At 34.4% G+C, this 22,746-nt stretch overlaps 1 protein-coding gene across 6 annotated transcripts in view; it reads right to left on the reverse strand.

The window, feature by feature from the left end:
• Window positions 1-7,060: 7,060 nt before the first annotated feature.
• Window positions 7,061-22,746, reverse strand: part of LOC106131632 (uncharacterized) — a 35,757-nt gene continuing 20,071 nt past the window's right edge. For 3 of the 6 annotated variants that reach the window (XM_060949963.1, XM_060949962.1, XM_060949959.1), the window contains exons 7-22: window positions 21,318-21,998; window positions 20,883-21,078; window positions 16,187-16,416; window positions 15,981-16,103; window positions 15,670-15,843; window positions 15,200-15,444; window positions 14,865-15,022; window positions 14,618-14,784; window positions 13,773-13,893; window positions 13,170-13,292; window positions 12,622-12,843; window positions 11,754-12,457; window positions 11,198-11,374; window positions 10,752-10,847; window positions 9,960-10,056; window positions 7,061-8,523 (exon numbers count right to left, since the gene is read on the reverse strand). In XM_060949963.1, the coding sequence (XP_060805946.1) occupies window positions 8,414-8,523; window positions 9,960-10,056; window positions 10,752-10,847; window positions 11,198-11,374; window positions 11,754-12,457; window positions 12,622-12,843; window positions 13,170-13,292; window positions 13,773-13,893; window positions 14,618-14,784; window positions 14,865-15,022; window positions 15,200-15,444; window positions 15,670-15,843; window positions 15,981-16,103; window positions 16,187-16,416; window positions 20,883-21,078; window positions 21,318-21,998 (3,624 nt within the window). In that variant the 3' untranslated portion in view covers window positions 7,061-8,413. Of the gene's footprint in view, window positions 8,524-8,934; window positions 9,157-9,959; window positions 10,057-10,751; window positions 10,848-11,197; window positions 11,375-11,753; window positions 12,458-12,621; window positions 12,844-13,169; window positions 13,293-13,772; window positions 13,894-14,617; window positions 14,785-14,864; window positions 15,023-15,199; window positions 15,445-15,669; window positions 15,844-15,980; window positions 16,104-16,186; window positions 16,417-20,882; window positions 21,079-21,317; window positions 21,999-22,746 lie in introns of all 6 variants that reach the window. The other 3 variants (XR_009657287.1, XM_060949960.1, XM_060949961.1) reach the window with 3 other exon arrangements.

The following is a 22,746-nucleotide window of genomic DNA, read 5'->3' on the forward strand; positions in this document are numbered from 1 at the left end:
GAATTATATTAACGACGATATAACAATAAATTAATAAAGTTTAAATACCATTTTTGGTTGACTGGAAGAAATCCTAATTGGAATAAGTCCACCATTGTAAATATTCTATTTAATCCAACGACTGTTTTGTATTTTGTTATATTCTTTTTATGTGCAATAATAAGTTTACAAACAAACAAACAAGCAAACCAAGAGAAAATTAGTTACTTGTTTTGATGCAGCGATTGCTAATAATATAATTGTTAATAAAGTAGCTAACTTTAAAATGAAATTTATTCTCAACCTTATACAATAAAAAATGATCCGTAAACCTCAATTTCTTTTTTTTGCAATTAATATTATAAATGCGAAAGTAAGTTTATTTGTTTATTTATTATCCCTTTACACGTTATCTCTTTATATTGCAGAAGACAGATGGGAGTCGCTTTGTGTAAAAACCTGCCTCACTCAATCCAGGATCCGTGATCTAAGGCATACCCCGAGCTCCTGTTCAGAGTGATGAGCGTGCAACCGGGACTAATTCCAAGAGGAAGAAGACACGTTTACTTCTGAACCAAGAAATTTTGCTTATATATAATCGAGTCTGGAAAATTACTTTTCATCCTGAAAAAACTGTAGTTTTTGTGGGATTTGCGAATAATCTTTCATAGGTGGCTCTAGCTTCGTGCTAGTATAGTTGCGGGTAAAAACTAGTTTACTGTAAACTTTAAATAAGTAAAGCTATTACGAAAAAATCTGATATGGTGAAAAATAAAACTTAATATTAATGTTTTGCAATGAGAACATTTTCTTTGTAAACATAATTTTATTTGTCAAAAGTGTTACCATCCTTGAATATAGCCTACAAAACAGGACTTCACTAATAACTGCTCTCTAGTATAGGATAGGAGACTAAAACTAGATCACGCTGTACATAATTGATCGATGACAGTCCCAAAAGTGCAATGTATCAAACAATGAGATCAATGCTTCGGGTCAGGCAACGGTTTGGACAGAAACCAGTATGCGAGAAAACGTACCAAATACCGAGATTATAAAATTTATGCCCGCGTTAAATGCCCGCTCCACGCTACCAACCCCGATTTTAATCTCCCCTCGTTTCTGTGACCTCAACAACTTAATGAAATTGAAAATCTTTAATGAGATACTTTGGATTTTTATTCGTGAGCGCAATGGTATTCGTATAACTGTTACCCAGTTTTATTTCCCGTTTATGGGAATCAACATTCAGTTGAACAGTACATTGTAACAAACAGCGCAGATTAGACAGTGTCTTCTTCCTCTTGAAGTTAATCTTTGTTACATCCTCACTTCTCAAATAAAATCAATTTTGAAGACTTCAAGAAATTTTATTCGTGCATTGGGTAAGTTAGAATTTTACACGAATCGACTCTCGTCTAACATCGGCAACATTGCATTAGCTACCTGACTCTGGCTACCTAGATGAATGTATCTTTTCCCTTAGTGGCCTGTTGCGACATTCATGGCAAAGAGAAGTAGTGGTCCTATTCTATAGCAGGTACCGGGAACAATCATACCACCTCTATTAGTGTTCTCTTACATTTCACAAGGAAAACGCGAGCGAAATTACATTCTTTACATCTACACATTCTCCCGCCCAGTACTTTCGGCTGATGCAGTATCTGCTCTTCCATCGTGTCAGTCGCCTCTACAAGATTATCCTTGTACATTGGGCCACACAGATAGCTTAAAGTAATTAGAGGGGGCCCGACCACAGACAGTACGCTACCATAGATAAATTACATATGTACTCGTATGTATATAATTTATCTATGGTAGCGTACGTATTCGATGGACGTTACGGAAACTCCTAAAAACCTTTTTCTCCTAACATTTCTCTTTTTACACTTATTATAACTATCATCACATACTTTTTGTTCTACGTAGATTTCGAGTACGGAAGCCAACTCGTAATAATGATTCCTAAAAATGATACTTTAAATAAAACAAGAAACATCATAGAATTCATCCTAAAATTTCTGATCTGTTATCCTTAAATTCAAATTCGAAGACATTCCAAGGCGACTCGTATTATTTCGGTTCGATGGCAAATACGCACTTATCAAATGTCAGCCTCATCCCATAAATTATCTCGTTGGCATGTTTGGCCCCAGCGAATGTAGTGATATTAAAATATATAACAGTGATTTATTAGATACTAGCTGTTGCCTGCTACTTCATTCACCGTAAGATCTCATAAAAGCTGACCTCTCCTGTATTACCTCTTAGACGGGCAGGGAGAGAATTTTTTGTATAATAGTTTTTAAGTTGGACCAAGCCTAATACACTTGAAAAAACCGCATTCAAATCGGAAAAATTGTTTTGGCGTGATACTAGAGCAAGCATACAGACAGACATTAATTCTAAAATTCACATTTTTATGTTCCATTGGTCTAAAATAGATTTCCCATATAAACTACGCATAAACTTATAAGTTTATACTCGTACATAAGTCAGTTTCAATTTCATTATAATTATGGTTGGATAAATAGAGCAGAGATGGTTTTTAATTCTTCGTTGCTTAAAAGTTTGTATTGATAATATTTTTTTTTTTTTTTGTAGCGGGAACGATAGTTCGGGCTCAATCGCCACTAAAAGAAAGATCTTCTCCCCGGCTAGGTTTTATGCCTGGGGAACCGCTGTTGTGTCGGAGGTTGCATAGGCTATAATATGCTCCAATCTGTGAAATCTTTGCTCGCGCGAGTTAGACTCTTTGCTGTTATTGGCTGTTATGACTTGTGGCGTAAAGATTCACCAAAATTTATTTCATATCCTCTGTTCATTTATATTGTGACACTACCTGTTGTTTCATCTCGCTTAAAACATGATATTAAAGTTTGTCTACAGTTTAATCTGTAAATCAATTAACTTATTTTGTTTTGTATCTAACACGCTTTTTGAATGATGATGTTTATGTACTAAAAGCCAAAAAATTATTCCAGATCACACCAATCTTCTCATCAATAGAGGGTTTTGATCAGAGAAATAAAATCGTTAGGCATAGCGTATCTGAAGTATATTTATAATAGAAATTTCCGTGCCCAACAAATAATACTTTGTTTATAATTTGTGTACCTACATTGTATGTGTTCGTGTAGATAAAGCCTGAATTTAAAATCTTTTTCCCTAGTCACTTATCTCCACATAACGGAAGGAAGCCATTGTCATTGGACGCATTTGTATGCGCATCGAATCTCAATCGCGAGATAACAATGGACAAAGAACTGGTGATAAGTGAGTCACATCATCTGTACGGAATTATTCGAATATCATTCACCTAGATTAAATCGGTGTCGAAATATTGGAACACTCGATTTAATCGATCATCATAAAAAATATCTACGTAGTTACATTGCCTACAAACATAATTGTCATCGCCCGTATGGAATTAGCCTTTTAGTTTTGGTTACGGCATTATTATTTTACCCCGATAATACTTGCAAGCCGACCTTCGCCGGAAGCCGAGCTTGAAATTGCTCTTTTGTTGATTTATTTTAAAATGAAATGTAAGTGAACATCTGTAAATAAACGGAGGTAAAATCTATTTGTTTAGTAAATTTATATAATCCTGAAAAAAATACTGCTTATAAATTACACATTATGTTGATACGTCACACACATTCAAATCACTTCTAATGTTAATAGCGGAAGACTACCGAGTTTCCTTAAGGCCCAGCAATATTTGGCTTATGATGCGGGACACAAAACTGCGATCGTCACATCGACCACGTACCATCAGTACGAGTATAGTTAGAAACGAAGGTGTGCTGCATCGACAACGCAACAACCTGCCAAATCGATGGTGTACCACATCTATAGTGAATTTCTGTTATATTTTTAGTATTAACCAATGCTCTTTCGATCTTTCTTACAAGGGAGCAAAACTCAGTTAAATTATTTTCAATAATATATTCTGAGGTGGCCAGACAAGTATCCTCGTAAGTACTGCCTGCGTACGCTTACTACTTACTCTGAACATATATGTGTTTAATTTGAATAATTACATTATCTTTATATAAAATTCTTATGTCACAATGTTCGTTCTCGTACTCCTCCGAAACGGCTTGACCGATTTATGAGCATATTGTGTAGGTCTGAGAATCGGCCAACATATGTTTTTCATACCCACAAAATCCAAAACAACGTTTGCCGGGACAGCTAGTAGTATGCCACTAGCTGTCCCGGCAAACGTTGTTTTGGATTATATATATAAAACTTTATTATTTACTAAGTCTAGTGAAAAATTCCAAACAAAGAAGCATATGATTGACTGCGGTCAAAGAGACCAAAAAACTTTCGCATTTAAAATATTATTATTGAAGTTACAGTTTCATAAGCTTTAAAAGCTCCTTACCGCCTTTCCTGGGAAGCCGGAACATCGGGGCGCGTTTGATCACAGATAACCTAACGACACTTGCCAGATCTGTTACTGTAATATACAGACCTAATGGTTATTTACATTTTAGGAAGGCTCTCTAGTAGTTTCAACTTGCTAGTTTTTTTAACAATATTCTGCACTGTCTGTAAAGAGCAGGACATAAATGCACAAAAACATCTTGCTTACTGAAATTACCAAATGTGATAACTTCAAGATTTTTTTTCAAGTAAGTACTTTCAAAGTTTATTTCAAAGCGTTTACATTGCGAAAGTGAATTCGTGCGGAATTTCAAAGAAATCCTTTCAATACTTATAGTTTCAGTTCTATCCATTAACTTATTAGATGATTTTGCCACCATTTCTTTTTACAGATAATTTCAATCAGGCCTAATATCTGTTTGTATCATCATCATTGCGTAAAGGTATGAATACACCCAGTTCCAGCGTAGATCAAGTTTTAATAATATTCAGTTCTTAAGTGCTATCATCATTGACAGTACCAAAGTATTATTGTTATTTATTGCATATATTCTTAATAAGACTTTTAACAACTTAATGCTTATAGGTACGTTATCAACTAGTTTACCGTTGGGATATTTCCGTACGTATAATTCTCTTAGTCCTTTTTTTTTTTCCTTATTTAATTACATGCCTTTTTTTTCAATTGTGCAAACATTTCTCATTTGCAGGAGAGTGTGGAGGGAAAGGTCGGTCGGAAGACCTAGACGATCAAATTAAGGACGTCCTGGTAAAGGGTCAGGTCAAAAGTACCCGAAACCGCCGAGCTTGCATGAAGAGAGTTATGAATGTGAATGAAGCGAAAGTAGTATGCAGAGATCGTGGAAAGTGAAAAGAGGTGGTCTTTGCCTACCCCTCCGGGAAAGAGGCGTGATTTTATGTATGTATATATTTCTCATTACTATTTAAGTTTTGAACTATAATTATTACACTGAGATATCTAGATCACACGAATCATTCAATCAATGTTTGATCGTTTCGGAAATGTCTACAAATTTCTCTATTTCCTCTGAGGTAGCGTAAGCTAATAGAAACGTGCATATTACGAATTGCGGTTTCCAAGATTATTGATTTCACATGCTATATACTATAAAGGCCTACCCACCGAGCTCTTCTCCAGAAAGGTAAAGATGCAACCGGAATTAACACCAACAGGACGAAAAATATGATGTATTATATGGATCCGTAGATCCAAGTAACCTAACATGCCATATCATTTAAAATTTAGTTATATCTTTGAGTACGCTAATACCACTCTGGATAGAGAAAATTCGGAGAGCGAACCCAATCAATTTGAAAACACGTAAAATTTATACATATACATAATCATTACGTCTTTATCACTTACGGGGCAGACATATTTTTATATACGTTAAGCTTTATAGCCATATATATGATGGAATTATTATTTCTATTGATTTAAATCTAATGAAATTTTTTGTTCATTTTCAGTTTGATTGTTAACTCTTTGTTGGATGCGACGGACGCGGCCGAGGACGCGCGGATGGAGCTGTGGGCTTCCTCTAGTACTCAATAAAACGGTATTTACTTTGGGGTGGCAAAGAAGAAATAAAACAGTATTTGTTAGCATTTATTTATTTTCAGATATGAACAACGTAATACGTTATAATACAAGATATTTTTTTAAGGATAGGACAGTATAAATAGCAGTATTTTATAGGATTCCTATGGGGTAGAAAGTAAGCACAAATCCCTGTAGGTATTAACATTATATTTTACTGCGCAACAGTTTGAGTTTACACATAATACATAGTGTGTAACTTGCTAATAAAGATTTTTATGCAAGTGCATAGCTGAATTATCATTCTATACAGTGCAACGCCTATTGAATTTAAATAGCAATAATATTTGGATTATAATATCAGTTGGTACGTAAGTAATTGACAAAAAAGTAATAGGCAACAACGGATTTAATAAAATCGGATTAGATTTCATAATGGATCATAATTGACGAGAAATTATTAAGGAAGTTGGAGAATTTTTAACAGCCTAACATCAGTCTCTACAGTCTAAGGTCTCGTATTTATTTATAATTAACAATTTTCTCAGTTGGACTGGGTTTACAATGGGAGCAGTCTTAATTTGGTGATAAATCTGTTATGATAAGGTATGAATCTGTCATAACGGGATGAAATTTGTTTATCAACTGTATCTGTTTAGAAGTAATAATTATTAGAAATTAATTACAGCTATCGACACGCTATCTACACAAAGAAACATTTTTAGTTGTCATACATGCATTCTTAAATAGCATTAGTAATTTATGAATAAAAAATAAATACAAAACCCGAATAAGATAAACTTCTACTATTTATTTTGTTCGAAGCTCTTATGTCTCTTATTTGTTTTTCAATCGCCAAGTACCACACAGAAGGTGTCCCTATTAACAGGATTTAACATTTAGACGATGTCTATTAAAAAATGAGTAGATGTTTTTTGCCCTACGTATTGGTAATCAAAACTTCGCATTAATGAATTATAGTATAAAGCCTAGGAACACGCCCCTATCTTTTAATAATTGCTAGGTATACACTCGCATTTTAACGTGTTTTTTACATAATATCTATCATAACTTCCTACCACACACAAGCGTCTAAACTGTGTTCGTAATAAAACCAACATATACGAGTAACAATAAAAATTAAAATTTATTGAATTAAATTACATGTTATTTACAAAAATAAAACAGAAATAAAATAAAAACAAAATAATACTAAAACGCATTGTCATTCGTTTAACTTATATAAGTAATTAAAAATCTTAATATTGTGTGCTTTTACTAGTGATGGGTTAGTATTAGTTTAATTGAGTAACATGGCATCGTATTAAAAATTAACCTAACTACGATTTAACCTTATTTCTACGATAACAATTCAAGGCCCTTTACATAGAAGACTTCATAAATACATAGTTTAAGAATTATAAAATCATTTAGTATAAAACTGGCGTAAATGATATTTTAAGTCATAAGAGAACTCGCTAATTATAATGAACCCTACATAATATCGTTATAAAACAACTACTGAAGGAATGTCATAATATTGAGCAAATTTAAAAAATTATTATCTATTGCTAAGCGTTCATAGGTATTCTCTATGGATATGAGATTCATTGGATATGTGCAAAGCGAAGTCTTTTTTAATAGTTCAAAGTTTCGTTCAGGCACTAAGCGATACGATAAATTTAGAGGATACTTTTTTTTGACAAAGTACTATATTAACATTACACGTACGCAATTTTAGGCCATTTTGTGGTCTAATTGCAATATTTCATAGATACTTTTGGTCACGAAACTGTTACCTAAAGTAAATTTTAACGAAAACTATAACCAAAACTATGGTGCATTTCACAATTACAAAACAATCAATCATATAGGTAAACTGTTAATGTCATAAAATATCAATATTCCACGAAATATAATTCGCCGTCTTACATTTTTAGTGTTGGATGTTCCGAAATTTATTTCTATGGGTTCAAAGTTATTATGTTAACATAGTACCTATATTTTAATAAGAGAACGTATATTATTAAGATATTAACAAAATTCATGATTAAACAAAGGTTTATCACACAATACCCGAATTTGCTCCATTAGATTTCGTTATAAATGATTGAATAGTTAGCTTACATAGCCAAGTATTAATAAAGCATTAAATAGCCTTATTTAGATGATCAAGAAAGTACTTAAATATAATAATACATAACAACTAGTACAGTCATTAATAAAACCATTGACTATAAACATTTCTATTACAAAATTAGATATAGGTACAGTATAATTGAACTACACAACTTACAATATATTAAAGCCCACAGTGTATAAACACATTATTTAGATAATGTTTATTCGTCAATATCAGATACAAATTTGTCAGAATTAGTTCAGTAAGCCACAGCTGATGGGACATTTGATATTGATGTCAATGAACTCGTCATTATTCTCAACCAAGGTGTAAATGACTTAAGTCGTTATAGTTTAGGTGAAAAAGTTGTCTCTTTGCTGGTAGATAGGTAGTTCGACGTCGGGTGAACGGTCGTCAAATTCATCGTTCCCGTCTCGTTGTGGCAGCTCTTCTAACGCTTTTACTGGTAAAAAAAGAAACAATTAATTTACAGGAAAACTTTGTTAGTTTTAGTTTGTTTTTTTTTAAAGAATGTCAAAATACACTGGCAGGTAAATATTTTGAAGGAAAAAACAACATGCAAATTTTTTATTTCAAATCAGGATATGAGAATACATAGGTAGTCAAATATTACATACACATCGAACTTTATTTAATAACGTTAATAATATTATTCTAGATACCTACCAGGTAGAGATACAAAAGAGAAGCTCAAATATCTCTGAATCTGCTATTTCTATTCAAGTTATGACGTTTAGGATTAAAAAAAAATTACTTATGTTAATTGTTCGATGCATAACATAAAATCACGACTAAGATAAAAAAAAATTAACTGAAACCAAAACTGAGCATAAAAAAGAACAAAACTACTCACAACATAATGCAACAAAACGAAACCATGCTGCAACAGACTGGACTGTGGAATCTTCTAAGGGCCTTCCAATACTTTAGTAAGTACGGACAAATCTAGCTGTTAACGTGTAGCTATATAAGGTGTGAGCTGATATGATTGGGGTTTTCTGTGCTGTGTGTGTTATAAAAATGATTATGTGTGTGGATCAGTTCGCTGTGGACGGCCCTTGATCGGTATTCGTTCCTGTCGAATGGTACAAACATCAAGCAATTGTTACATGCTGACACAAAATAGCTGTTAGTCACGTAATCTGTCATTAGAATTGAGAAATAAAATAGCTATATTTCAGAAAAAAAATAGATAATATTCTTGTAAAACTTTTGTAGAATCTCAGGATAATTTTATTTACGTATAGATATATAATGTTTCATCTGAATCTACTCATCAAGTTGTGTACAATTCTAATCACAGATAAACATCAAATAATTAAAAAGAATGTGCAATCAACTGCAAATATCTAATGTAATGTTTCAAGGAAATTAATTAAGATATATTCTGATTATAAATCACAACAACAACAGAGAAATATTGCCAAATCTGTATTTTTTAGAAAAGAACAAACGTACAACAAATCTTAATTACACGTGTAAGATTCACAAGCACGATAATCAGAATATAAAAAATAACATTGTCAAAAATACCGGTGAATGAACACAACACAAAAACAACATCAAAACACAGCTGGTTCCTTAATCTGAACTACGTAAAATCAAATTTTTGGTATCCATAAGATTTAATCACTAAAGTGATTGATGAAAAATTGGTCATTCAAAATTGATAAAAATCTGTTTTACCTGATTTTACGTACTTGCAAAATATTTTAATCTTACTCACTTTATTCGTCACAAAATTATATCTTGTATATAAATTTTGTGACGAATAAAGTAACACTACCTTAACATCAAAAAAGTTTATATGACAAAAATGTTTTGCTTTCAAAACACAACAATTAACCAGCATTACAATAAAAATCATCGTCATCTTACCGGCTATGATTTTGCTCATCTCGGTGACCTGCTTGGCCAATATCTGGTTCATCTGGAGCAAATGTTCCCGCTGCCTCTTCTCTTCCCCGTCAGGACTCTAACGGTCATCACAAGCAACATGTACTGTGCTGTTTATTTACAGCCAAAATTCAAGCGGCTATAAGCTAGATAACGTTTGTAGACAAAATTGTACGTCGTGACAAGTTTCAACAAATCGGGTTTAATTAATTAAAAGTAGTAATGCCATAAATTTGTCTACAAACTTATCCATCTAATTTATCATTATTATCTTTATATTCTCTTAAAACTAGTAGTTCTAGAAGTAAGAATGAACATGCAAAAGAATGATAGAGAAAAAGTCCATTCAAAACAACAATGAAAGCAGGGCGAGCGAATGCAGGGTGCAGAAACATGTTATAAACTTAAATCATAGTGTTTATATTCTCTAAATTTTAAGCTGACTTTATTTTATAAACTCTTTACTGAATTTAAAAACTTGTTTCGTAGTGTTTTAAATTCTAATTTAACATTGATGAGAAAAAATCCTAAGGCATGTCTGTCGCATAGTAAATATTATGATTTCTGTGGTCTGGCATGGACATACCAACGGGTTGTTTTACCTTAGATCAATTTAGATTTTGTACTTTATGTGCTTAGGTATTTATAAACTTTATGTTAAAAGATGATGATGGAAAAGCGATGCCTTAATCTAGGACAGAAGACTGAGATTAGATTATAGATTCACTCTAAACATTTAGTAAGGTTATATTTTGCTGACATAAACAAACTAACCTTATTAGGATCGGCAGAAGAACTGGACAGCATTTTTTTGATAGATTCTACTTTCTCTTGGCGTTTTTGCTGCTCTTCGGGTGAAAGTTCTGGAGGCTTAAAAGATGAAATAAAATTTATAATTAGACCTGCTTAAAACTGTATAAAAGTTAGTTCCGCCATAGAAAACTAACTCAAAAATGTTACTTTTCAGAAAAAATATGTTTTAATATAATAACATCGTGTAATACTGTCTAGAAAGCAAAATAAGTGGAAAATATTATCGGGTATCAGCGCAAACCCTACCACGTCATCTTACGAACGACCTATTTATTATGTGTCTATCTACAATGTGACGTCAATAAGTGATACCTTGTATCCAATTTTGAAAATAAATCTATTCTATTCTAAAGAGCACTTAGACTGAAACGAGATATACATATAATGGTATGAATAGGTATTCCTACCTTCTCCGGTATATACCGCTCCGGTATCAGTATCTTCTGCGGCGCGGCGAGCAGCTGGTCGATGGTGGAGTCGGCGAGGCGGCGCGGCGGCAGCGCCGAGCGCACCACGTCGGGCGCCGGCGCCGGCCCGCGCAGCGCCAGCTCCATGTCCGCGTCGTCCAGGGAACGACCCATTTTCTGAAGAAACGCAAAAAACTTGTGAATTGTTGTTCATGTTAGAACAGAGTTGAGTCACAGAACTTAGAAAGCGGCCAAATATTAATGGATTAAATTAACGTTATTTGTAAGGTACGTGGGATTTTTACAATATTCTTAAAAAAAGATTCTGATTCTGTATGGACAGAAAAGAGACTTAATAGTGAGTAAATAATGATGCGCTATTTGTTAGAGCTCCCGTGTTTCGATTTGTATAACCGAAAGCATTGGGAGGTGATGGAGTTTTATATTTTAATATCAAAAAATATCAAATAACAATATTTTATTAATCTCAATTTTTTCTAAACAGAATTCGAAAAATATACAAATGCACTCGTAAAAAATTAAGTTTACTACTCACGTCTTGATTATATCCATCTTTTGGTATTTCATTCAATGTCTTGGCGCTAAGATGATGCGGCGCTGTATAATGCCTTCTCTTTTCCTTAGGAACTTGCCTTCTATGTAGAGATCCATTCTTCGGTTCTCCAGACATCTCTGTTATGATCTGTTTGGCCGCCTCACTCTTGAATATTGGTGATAATTCCATGTGAGATTTATTCAAACTTACAATGCTACTGGTCTTCGACAGAGGATCGTTGGTTAAAGTCCTAGAACTATCTGTAGGGCTGTTCAGATATTGAGTAGAAATTGAAATGGTTCGATCATAACCAGACCTATCGTAACTCTTATGGTAACTGCTGCTTAGCGACGATATGTCTCGAGAGTAATCGTAATTAGATAGTGAAGGGCTTGATGGATATTTTGGACTAAGTTCCATGTTTTTATCACTAATGCGAGGGTAATTCGGAGGTTCTTGTGGTTTTTCATAGTATTCTTCGAATTTGCTGAAGTCGGTCCGAGGCACTGACGAAGCTCTGGTATAGTTTAGAGATTGAACTAGTTCTTCCTCTATGAACTGATCGAGGTTGGCGGTAACTTTGTTGGAAGACCAATCAGACATTGGCTGTAGTGAGCGCTCCCTATCTCGTTGTCGCCTTTCACTCTCTCTTTTAACAATCCTGACAGTTTTGATTTCTTGTTTTTCTACGTTCGATAAGTTAGCTGAAAAAAGAATAAACATACTTAGATAGTATTCAAATATACTCCTATAAAAAATATGTAAAATTACTTAAGTCATATTACAAAAAAAAATCGAATGAAGTCAAGCTATAGTACTAGAGAATGCACATAACAAGAAGGCACATAAATATTACAAAATGTATTACCAAATCCTCCATTCTGTATGTCTTCACTTGACAACGGAGACGTCAAATCGGGCGCCGAGGGTCTCGTGTCCACATATAAAGGTGTCTCCATGTTATTCGGCTCGTAGTGTCCTGGAGGCAGGAGCCCGTTGATCTCGTACTCGTAGTCGGCTTGACCGTGGTCGATCGTATGGCCAGTGTCGAGGTTAGTTTCTTGCCAGCATGATGTGGGGCGACGTTTACCTGAAATTTCCATTGTTTCTAAAAACTCTATAGAATGCTTGCATGTTCATTAGCTTTCCTGCTCTCCAGTGTCCTATAGCATATTTGTTGAATTGATAAATAAGAGCAAAATCAAATAAGAACTCGTCACTTTTTTACATTATTTTATAGATTTCATAGATATATACCATTCAGAAATGAATCTTATTTCATTGCAATAAATCCACATTTCTTAAAATTAAAACTCTTCTTATTGTGTATCACTCTCCGCCTTTATGTTTTGAAGCTGGAATGCTACTTTATTAAAATAATGTATTTATCAAATTAAATTGAAACTCATTGAGTACCTGGCATAGAATCGTGGGTAGTCTGCAAAGCCTGTGACTGTTGTGTGAGGTGCCTCACAGCTCTGCTCAGCTCCTGTCGTTGTCGCTGCAGAGCCGAAACTAGCTGTTGAACTCTCGTTACCTCTGAAAATTGTATTGTCAATTATTTTCGAACATTAATGGTGCAAATTTGTAGGAAAATTAGCTGTCTTGGCGTTCTCATAACAAAAACGTGTTTGGTAAATTGGAAAAGAAGTGATTGATTTCATTGGTCATCTTTGCGTGTTCCCTCCATTTCTCAGTGGCATCGGGTTGCGACATCCCTCTTCCTTCGTCCCTTCCCGACATTACTATTTCCTCTCTTTCTCTCATCTCAGCATTTAGTTGCATCCTCCGTCACCAAGCTTCTGGCATAGGTACCGCTTTCCTACTTTTCTCTTTCCATTTCTTCCGGGCAACCATAAATCATCTTTCGCGACATCAAGCCAGGATTTCTTTGACATAACTCTTATCTAGTGGTTCGTAGAAAACTGAAACCACCACGCGGAACAATTCGGTAACGAATTCTTCTCAGGAGTTAACTTAAGGTGCTGGATAATTGGAAATGTTTCTATTGGTTCTTACCATCTTCAAGCATAGTAGTAGGATGTGCAGGCACGGCCGCGCGCCTCGCTTGTAGTGCGCGACGTAACTGCTGTAATTCCCGCTCCAAGCGAGCGTTGTCTGCCACCGTTTGTTCCAGTTTCTGGAGAATAGCGGACGAAACACGTTTCATAACTAGTTTCAATAATCTACATATTACGTTCGTAATAATTCGATATGGATAGATTCATAATATGTACCTATAATTAATAAGTGTTTCTCATTAATCCAAAATAAATTTATATTTTAAGGTTTTCCGTATCTTATAGGTAAAAACGGGACCGTATTACTAAGCTTCCCCTGTCCGTCTGTCTGTCATCAGGCTGTATCTCATAAACCATGATGGCTAGAATACGTTTTTCTATTTTTTTGCTCGAAACGTCTGTTACCGACGTTTAAGATTTTCACAAAATAATTACTTGTATAAAAGTGAAAGGAGGCTCCCATACAACAAACGTAATATCTTAGCATTTTTTCGGTTCATAAACAACATGAATATAAAAAATTAATATTGTAACAAATGTGACGATTATACAGGTATTTTTATTTTATGTCTTATATTTTCATATTTTAATTACCTAAAATTCTTATTATAACTTTACTAATTCCACCAAAATATATACTCATCTAGATATTTATCATGCATTGCGATAATTTTTTTATTTTTTACGATCCATCCACCACCAGAGAACTATTTTACAAATATTCAAATATTGTGCAAAACATGCCTTGGTTTTTATGTTTAGGAAAAATCAATAAAACCGTTAATCAGAATCGATGTAAAAACGAAATATATAAAAAAAATAAGTGCATGTATAGACGAAAACCTTATAAACCTTAGAATTGTGTGCGAGCATGGCGTGCACACGCGCCAACTCCGCCTCGAGTCCGGCGCCCCCCACTCCCCCCACACTGCCTGCGCTTGCCATTACATTGCTTATACTGCCACGAGTTATATCTGCGCGAGGTACGCTGTGTAACTTGCCTCGAACACCTAGAACGTAAAGTACATCTTTTAAATCCAGCGACTCTTCAATCTTGTCTTTTATAATCTCCAAATATCACATAACTTACCGGTAAGCAAGGACTCTAGAGTATCTTTATCGGTCTTCAAACCCTGTAATATGGCAGCTTCATCAGCCAATTCTTGTTCCAAAGCCCACAACTCGGCAACTCTTGATCTCGCAGCCTCTGTCTCCAAAGGTTTTCCGGCTGCAGCACTTTCAAGCCACCTTTAATTTTACGATGAATGTAGAACATAGGTATGATGAAAAAAAATATTGAAATTAAAACAAATAAGAAATTAACGTTAGCAAAATTAATTTCTGTAATACGAATAAGACAGTCTAAAAAGTACTGATTAACTTTTTAGTCATTATTTAGTTTAATAAGAGTTTTTATTTACTGACCTCTGCTGTTCCATCGCATGTTCCGCGAGGACCTTTTGCCTTAATCTCTGGTTCCTTTCTAGACGCTCTACAGTAGAACCGGGCCTGTTGTACAACGACCCCAATTTGACCATATTATCAACCAGTTGCACTAGTGGCTTACTCTTCTCATACTGATGTTCTAGCTCCATCAACTGCATCTTGAGTTGCTCCAACCGCTGCAAGCTCTCTTCACGTTCTATAGCTTTTAACGAGCTGAGGGATTCCTAAAAGTTATAAGAGACATTCAAAATAACGTTTGGTTTTCCGGAATTTAAAAATCATTAACCGTAATAAGACAATTTTATCTTGCAAATAAACAAGCATAACATTTATCCATAACAACATTTACCACCACCATCAACCAATTTTTCATAATCATACCTATTAAAAATCGTTAAACATGCAATGAGTCAAAAACATAATGCACAAAATAAAATGTAAATAAACACCTCCGTGCTACTGATTTGTGCGCAGCAATGTTGTATAGCACGATGCGTCGCCGCATGCCTGCGCCTCAACTGTATCAGTAGAAGTACCAATTCCTCGTGAGTGCGACCCAGAAGCTCTCCAGCAGTCGGAACTTCGCCCAACTGGTCAGACTGACCCGTTCGCTGATTTCTTTGCTAATAATACCAACAAACGCAACACAAATGTAAAGCTAAATGAAATAAAAACTACCAAACATATGTAACAAAATGCAACTAGTGATCTTATACAAATCATAAACCAAAGAGATAAGATAAAGAAGAGGTTAATTTACCAAATCTTCAGTTTCTGTGTTTCTTCGAACCCTTGGACTGACAGCTCGAATAGGTTGTTGAGAAGCTCTAGATGGTGACCGAGTCATTGCCCAAACGTCTTCTGTTGCGCTGAGTGCATGTATCTAGAACAGAAATAAACATAGTTATAGATTGATCTTAGCAAGTAACGAGGTTACGAGATGTCTCAAAATTCCAAATGCCTTACATTTTGTTGAGAATTTGACATTTGTTGTGATCCGTAGTGATCATTATTTACTTTATCTTCGACCCATCTTACCCTAGGGCTAACGGCACGTACTGGTATATTGGCATCTCTGGTATTTCTTCCGATAGACGTGTTACTTCCGAGAAAAGCCTTTTTTAATAGTACTTGCTGATTTGATGAAATATTATTTGAGCCTGAGTCCATGTGTGCGCCTGATATTGTCATAGAAGCTGTAAATTTTAGATAAGTATATTAAATATTTTCTAAATTTAAAATGCTCTAAACTATTTCTCTTTTAAATGGTAAAACATATGCAAATTCACATGTTAATATTCAAATCTAATAGTCGTTGCTATTTACAAACACGAAAAATATATTTAGCATGCTGTGCTGTGAGATATTGACGCCATGGTTGTTGTACCTTTTCTTGTTTATCAATTTAAGTGACTCTTAAAGTTGTAAGTAAGTAAATGCTTTATTGTTCACTAAAGGAGTACATTACGTTTATTTACATAAAACTAACAAAATTATAAGATAATGACTTTGCTTTGCTTTATACCTTAAAAGTAATAGTAAAACTTACATATTGAACCGTACACGACCATACGAGTGTTAGAGGATACCTTCACTGCTTGCATTGTCAGTCCCGGTGTCCATAATACAAAGAGTGCTATTTGTACCCACACCTGCACCCCTTACGCACCCAGAACCTCTTTTCATTAGACCACTCGACATCAAGTCCCATTGTCTTAGCTTTTCTCTATCTATCTCAAATTTCTTTTTGCTGTCAACAGCAGTGTTAGGATTACTACCTGTGAGCACTCGGGAATTACCAGACGATTCAACAGTTAATTGCTCATATACTCCTTCGTCTATTGCAGCCATATCAGGTTCATCATTCTCTGCTAAACTGACATAAACATCATTATCATCAGTCTTTTCTTCTTCTTCCAGACAAGAACTTTGTAAATGTAAATTTTTTTCTCTCAATTTAATTTGATTCTGAATATCACAATTTACGTAAGTAACGTGCCGAGATATTTTATTGGAAAATCCCTTCCTCACGCGTTTTATACTATTCATACCATTTATATCACAATTTGTTCGATCTAATGGTGGAGATTCGACTGTATCTAAATCATCCATTGAACGTGCATGTCTGTGAGATACTCTTCTCAAATTATCTCTCCATAAACTGTCTTCATCCCAATGTTTCTCTCCGTGACACAAAATGTTTTCATAAGCACCTACTTCGGCTTCGGCATCATAATACACCGTGTTTGATGAGGTTCCACTACAATGTGAAGACATACTTGCGTTGGACATTTGAATAGATGATATATTTGTAGAGCATGGATTCACAATATTTGAATCTGAAGATGAATTTTCTGCATTATTATATGAATAATTTCTTTTGCAGCCAAGGCCAGACATTAAATTCATGGATTCGGGTATTTTAGAATTTCGACCGTCTGAAGATTCATAAATATTTTTCATATCGATTTCTGGATCTTTGTCAGCTGCACTTAAAAATTCTACTGAAACACTTCTTGCTGACGCTCCTAATTCAAATGGTTGTTCAGAATTAAATATCTGGTTGTTGTGGATGGGATTATGTATATGTGTTATTTCGTTTTTTCTATGTACTGGTCCCCGACGGCGCTGATTATTTAATCGCCGATGAAGATTGGTGTTTTTTAAAAAGTGTGAGGTAGGCAAAACGTTTATGTGTTCTTGTGATGACAAATCCGAGTAATAATATGGCGCACTATGTTCAGTAGAACTGTCTCTACTATGAAATCCCATAGAAGCGGAAGGGGCATTCGTTTCATTTCCTGATTTCAGTGCAAGTTTTTCGTGTTCAAATTGCTTAATTTTGTCTGATATATCTTTGTTCAAGTTTTTGCTTAATAATTGCTCTTCGTCGTAACCTTTTGTGTAATATGAAATTGGTGATTTAGGGATTCCGGCCGAACTTCCTGCGTGACTTGAAATTAAATGTTCTATATTTTGTTGGTGTTGATATTCTTTATCGACATGAGCTTTGCTAGATCGACCTACAGGTGTGCTTGAACAACGGACGTGACTTATCACGTTTGGTGACTGGGTAGCTCTTACAATATTATCTTTAAGAATCATACTATTTTCGGAAGAAGATATGTTAACATGTGATTCTTCGTTCACGTGGGACTCTCCAATTGGTTGAAGTTTATCTAAGTACCTATCTAAATCTACGTTAACGGTTGAATCATTATTTACACATAGCTTAGATTCAGATAATTCAAAAATAGAGTCATCTGATAGAGGTCTTCGCTTCAACAACATTTCTATATTTTGAAAACTACCCATTGAGTGCCTTAACTCTATTGCCATTTCGCTTTCGTTTAAACTTGCAACTTCAGATGATAAATTAGAAGGAGCCATTTCAAATTTGCTACTTATATCGGATTCTAATGATAATCTTGAGGAACCCCTATCAGCGTTGTAACTTCTTAATGAATCCGATTCAATACTGCTTGAATTATAATGTTCAAGTGTGGCGTGACTTAATAACTTTGGTGACCCTCCATTTAATCTTTGCTTGTCATTTGGTAAACTAGCTCTACTGTTACGAACCTTCTCACCACGAGTAAGTGTATCATGAATTGAAGTTCGACTGCCGTAAATCATTAGCGAAGTGGTTTTTCTTCGCCGTTTAGTTTGATTTTCACTAGTTAACATTTTTAGAATGGAATTATCTTGAGCTATGTCAGATTTATCTAACTTTTCCAAAACATATTTGGAAAGTGCTTCTTCGGATAATTCATCAAATGGTGGAGATGAACTCGGTACAGATGGCGGTGGAAGTATGTCACTGTCCGAACTATCTTTTCTAATCAATATATTTCGACTCCGATTTAAGTAATACGATGCTGGTCTAAACGTATCAGAGATGCTGAAGCGATTAAACGCTGCATCAATTAGTGGATTATCTTCAGGGGCTTCATCGTCTGTTGAACTAGAACTTTCAGACTTTTTTGATGTTCTTTCTATTTTAGATACTCTTTTAACAGTATGCTCTTTGGTGTCTGCAAAATTAGATGCAGAATCAAATAAAACATTAATTTTAGGTTTTTCTTTGTCAGATTTAATATCATCAATTAAATTAGTCAACTCCATGTATACTGGTTCTACTTTTCCACCATTAACGCAAACCACTTCATATGTTTGCATATCTTCTTCTTCGTTTCCTATATTCATTTCAACATAAGGATTATCTTCGTAACTAGTTGGCAAAGTGTTGTCAAACACGCTTAAATTTTTTAGTACCATTTGATGAGTAAGCTCAATAGTAGAATTTTTACGTGGGCTCATTGGTAAATAATGATCTTCTCCGCCAGATGCAACGGGTGGCGTATCAGGTTTACATTCAATATTAGACTGATTCATCTCTGAAGTTTCCTTTTGTTCTTCAACTGAAGATTTAATTTCAGCATTTTCACTATTTGTCACTGTATCTACTTCTGCATCAGATTCCATTAACACTTCATCTAAATCATTATCTGTATATTCTACTTGAGTTTCCGATTCGGCTTCACTTTCGTGTGTTTCATATCCAATTTCATCTGCTTCATTCACACTATGAGTCTCTTCTCTGTTTTCATCGTTTTTAATTTCCTGAGTGGGACTATTAGCTGGTTGTGAAAGTAACAATGAAACGCCAATGTTTTCATATGTGTTTTCAGACACATTGCTCTTTTGTTCCTCTGTATTATTAGAGTTAATTTTAAGAATGTCTAGAATAGCAGTACAGGGTGCGTGCGGAGTTGCAAGAGGTAAAATGTTAGGACTTGTTAGATTCACTCTATCAGACCTTCCTGCCTGCTTATCTCTTGGGTTTTCCACATGAGTGCCCGATGTTTCCTCTGAGGTGCAAAATTGAAATCGATATTTTACTAAATATCTCAGAATCATAAATTAAAAATATCAATTTCTTTTTTGTAGTGAATTTGCCTTTTTCATTCGTTAGTACTTATGTATGTAAGACAATTCATATGTTAGAAACGTGAAATAAAAAATTGGTATCATATATTCATTACATACTAAATATTTATAGATTTAGCCCTCCACCAATACTACACCATATTGTCTTGTTAGTGGCACAATGTCCCCGCAGGCAGGAAGGTACCTTTCCGCAAAGCGAAGTCATTATAATGCTACTGCAGGACGGTTTCATGAAGGAATATTGAAAGTTAAATAATATCACTGAACCATAAAAAATATATTTACTACTACTGGTAACATAAAGCCAGTAATTTTATTCTATTAGTATATGGATCAATTTATTATTATTATTAGCATACGGTTTATATTTATCTTTAGTAATTTTACCAATCCTAAAGGGTGGTTCTATTATACTTCAAAGGTTACCGAATTCATAAATAAATTAAATTGATTATAGATAATTGACAAATAATAGTTACACTTATTCATAAATATACGATGTAAGATACACGATGAACAGCTACATCACAATGTTTAATAATAATACAGATCATCATGCATTTTTCACAAATATATAAAATAATAAAAAAATATGTCATGCCATCTTACATTTTATTTAAGAATCAAATATATTTAATAAAATCAATTAATCTATAATATTAACATGCTTGTGGTTGTAATATAAATGTCAATAAAGTAGGAGGTCACATACCTTCATCATCAGAAGAGTAGCTGTTATACGTTGCGTTTGGGTAATTTTTAGATTTAAACTGGTCTGATTTCAATGATTGCCGGCTTTGGTTTAAAGACCGCGCTAGTGATATTGTAGCAGGCGTGCTTTTCCTTGTCAATGGTGATTGAAGCATTCTTTGTTTCCATTCAAGTAAGCGCTTCATTGACTCTTCTCTCTAAAATTAAAGTAAGACGTTTTAATCATAATTAGTATATTAAATAAGCTACATATCTGCCCAGATGTTTTCGCGGATGAACCATAGGTACTCGTATAATTTTTATAAATATTTTCTATTCGTGTACTGAATCGGATTGATTTAAGCTTACTGAAAAGATTTCCCTATGTGACCAATATAAATATTGAAATCTTGATTATTCTGTTTATTACACTAATTTCAAAATACTAAGTACTTACCTGTTGTACTTTCTTGTCACCTTCCTTTTCAATTGATGTTGATGGTAATCTAGCACTTGCGGATCTCATAAATCCTTCAGATGATGGATCAAATCTACTCATATTTTCTTTCATAAAACTAACATTAGAACCATCGCTCATTACGCTTCCACTTCTGTTTAAAATTTCTTTTTGATTTTCTTTTTCTTTTAATGTCCAATTAGAATTCAAACCTTCTAAATCATATTTAGAATTACAACTAACAGTATCACGTGCTATTTTCTTCGGGGTGAATTCAGTCTCATAATTATTGTTTGCGATCTGAGAGTAAGGAGAATTAAGTTGCTTTTCTGCTAAACCACTTGCATACTTAGCCAACGGTATTTGAATATTTTTAGGGCCTAATGCTTGTTGGTGTAAATATTGAGCTGATTGTCTCATTTTCTCCGCATAACTTTCTTCTGAGTAGTATCTGTCAGAACTTGGATCGTAATAAGAATTGATATCAAGACTCGATTTTGGTCGCTGTGGTTGTTTGGAATCGCCAGTAGTTCTCGCTGGCATTTTATTCGACATTTCTTTTTTTGATTCATACTCAAGAAAATCTGCACTATGAGGTCTTGGAATGGGCGGCTGAATACCGCTAGATTGCATCTTTTTTCTTCGCAGTACTGACGGACCACTGAAAGTCTTTTCTTGGTGCTGAAATTTAAACATTGGTTAGAAGGAAAATATTAGGTATATATATGAAATTGGCGTTTTGTTGTACTGGCCACTTTAATCACAAATTTCTCCTGTTTGGTTAGGAATGCCAAATTGAAATTTATAAAGCTAGTAACACATGTGTTTGTATTTTGTTAACCGTTATTTCATTCATACATTAATTTGTTTTTTTTTTTCATTAGATTTTTTTGTTTGCATCACTTAGTTTACAAACTGGAAAACTTTAAATATCGCGTTATTTACGAGTACGAGTTTCACCGTGGCATCAATGCTGCGGAAACGGCTCGAAGGGTTAATGATGTGTAAGGCGGTCATGTCGCAAAAGAAAATACAGTGCGTTTTTGGTTCCAACGTTGTCGTTGTGGAAATTTCGACCTGCAGAACAAGACCCGTGGCCGGCCGGAGACCCGGAGTGGATAATAAAGAATTGAAGGCTATTGTGGAAGCAGATCCATCGCAAACTACCTCCGAGTTAGCATCAGGCTTCGATAATAGTGATAAAACTATTTTAATCCAATGAAGCAATTGGGAAGATTAAGAAACTTGAAAGATGGCTGTTGGTTTTTGCTTGAAACCTCACGAATTGTGTGAAGCAAACCGGCAAACGCGTGTTAATAAACCGGCACAATAATGAAGGGTTTTTAAATCAAATCATTATCTGCCTGGACTTTCCTCCAACAGATTATCATTTTTTGAAATTTTGATAACTTCTACCAAAGGAAAAAAT

The sequence above is a fragment of the Amyelois transitella genome, chromosome 20 (genome assembly GCF_032362555.1).
Source record: "Amyelois transitella isolate CPQ chromosome 20, ilAmyTran1.1, whole genome shotgun sequence".
Lineage (NCBI taxonomy): Eukaryota > Metazoa > Arthropoda > Insecta > Lepidoptera > Pyralidae > Amyelois > Amyelois transitella.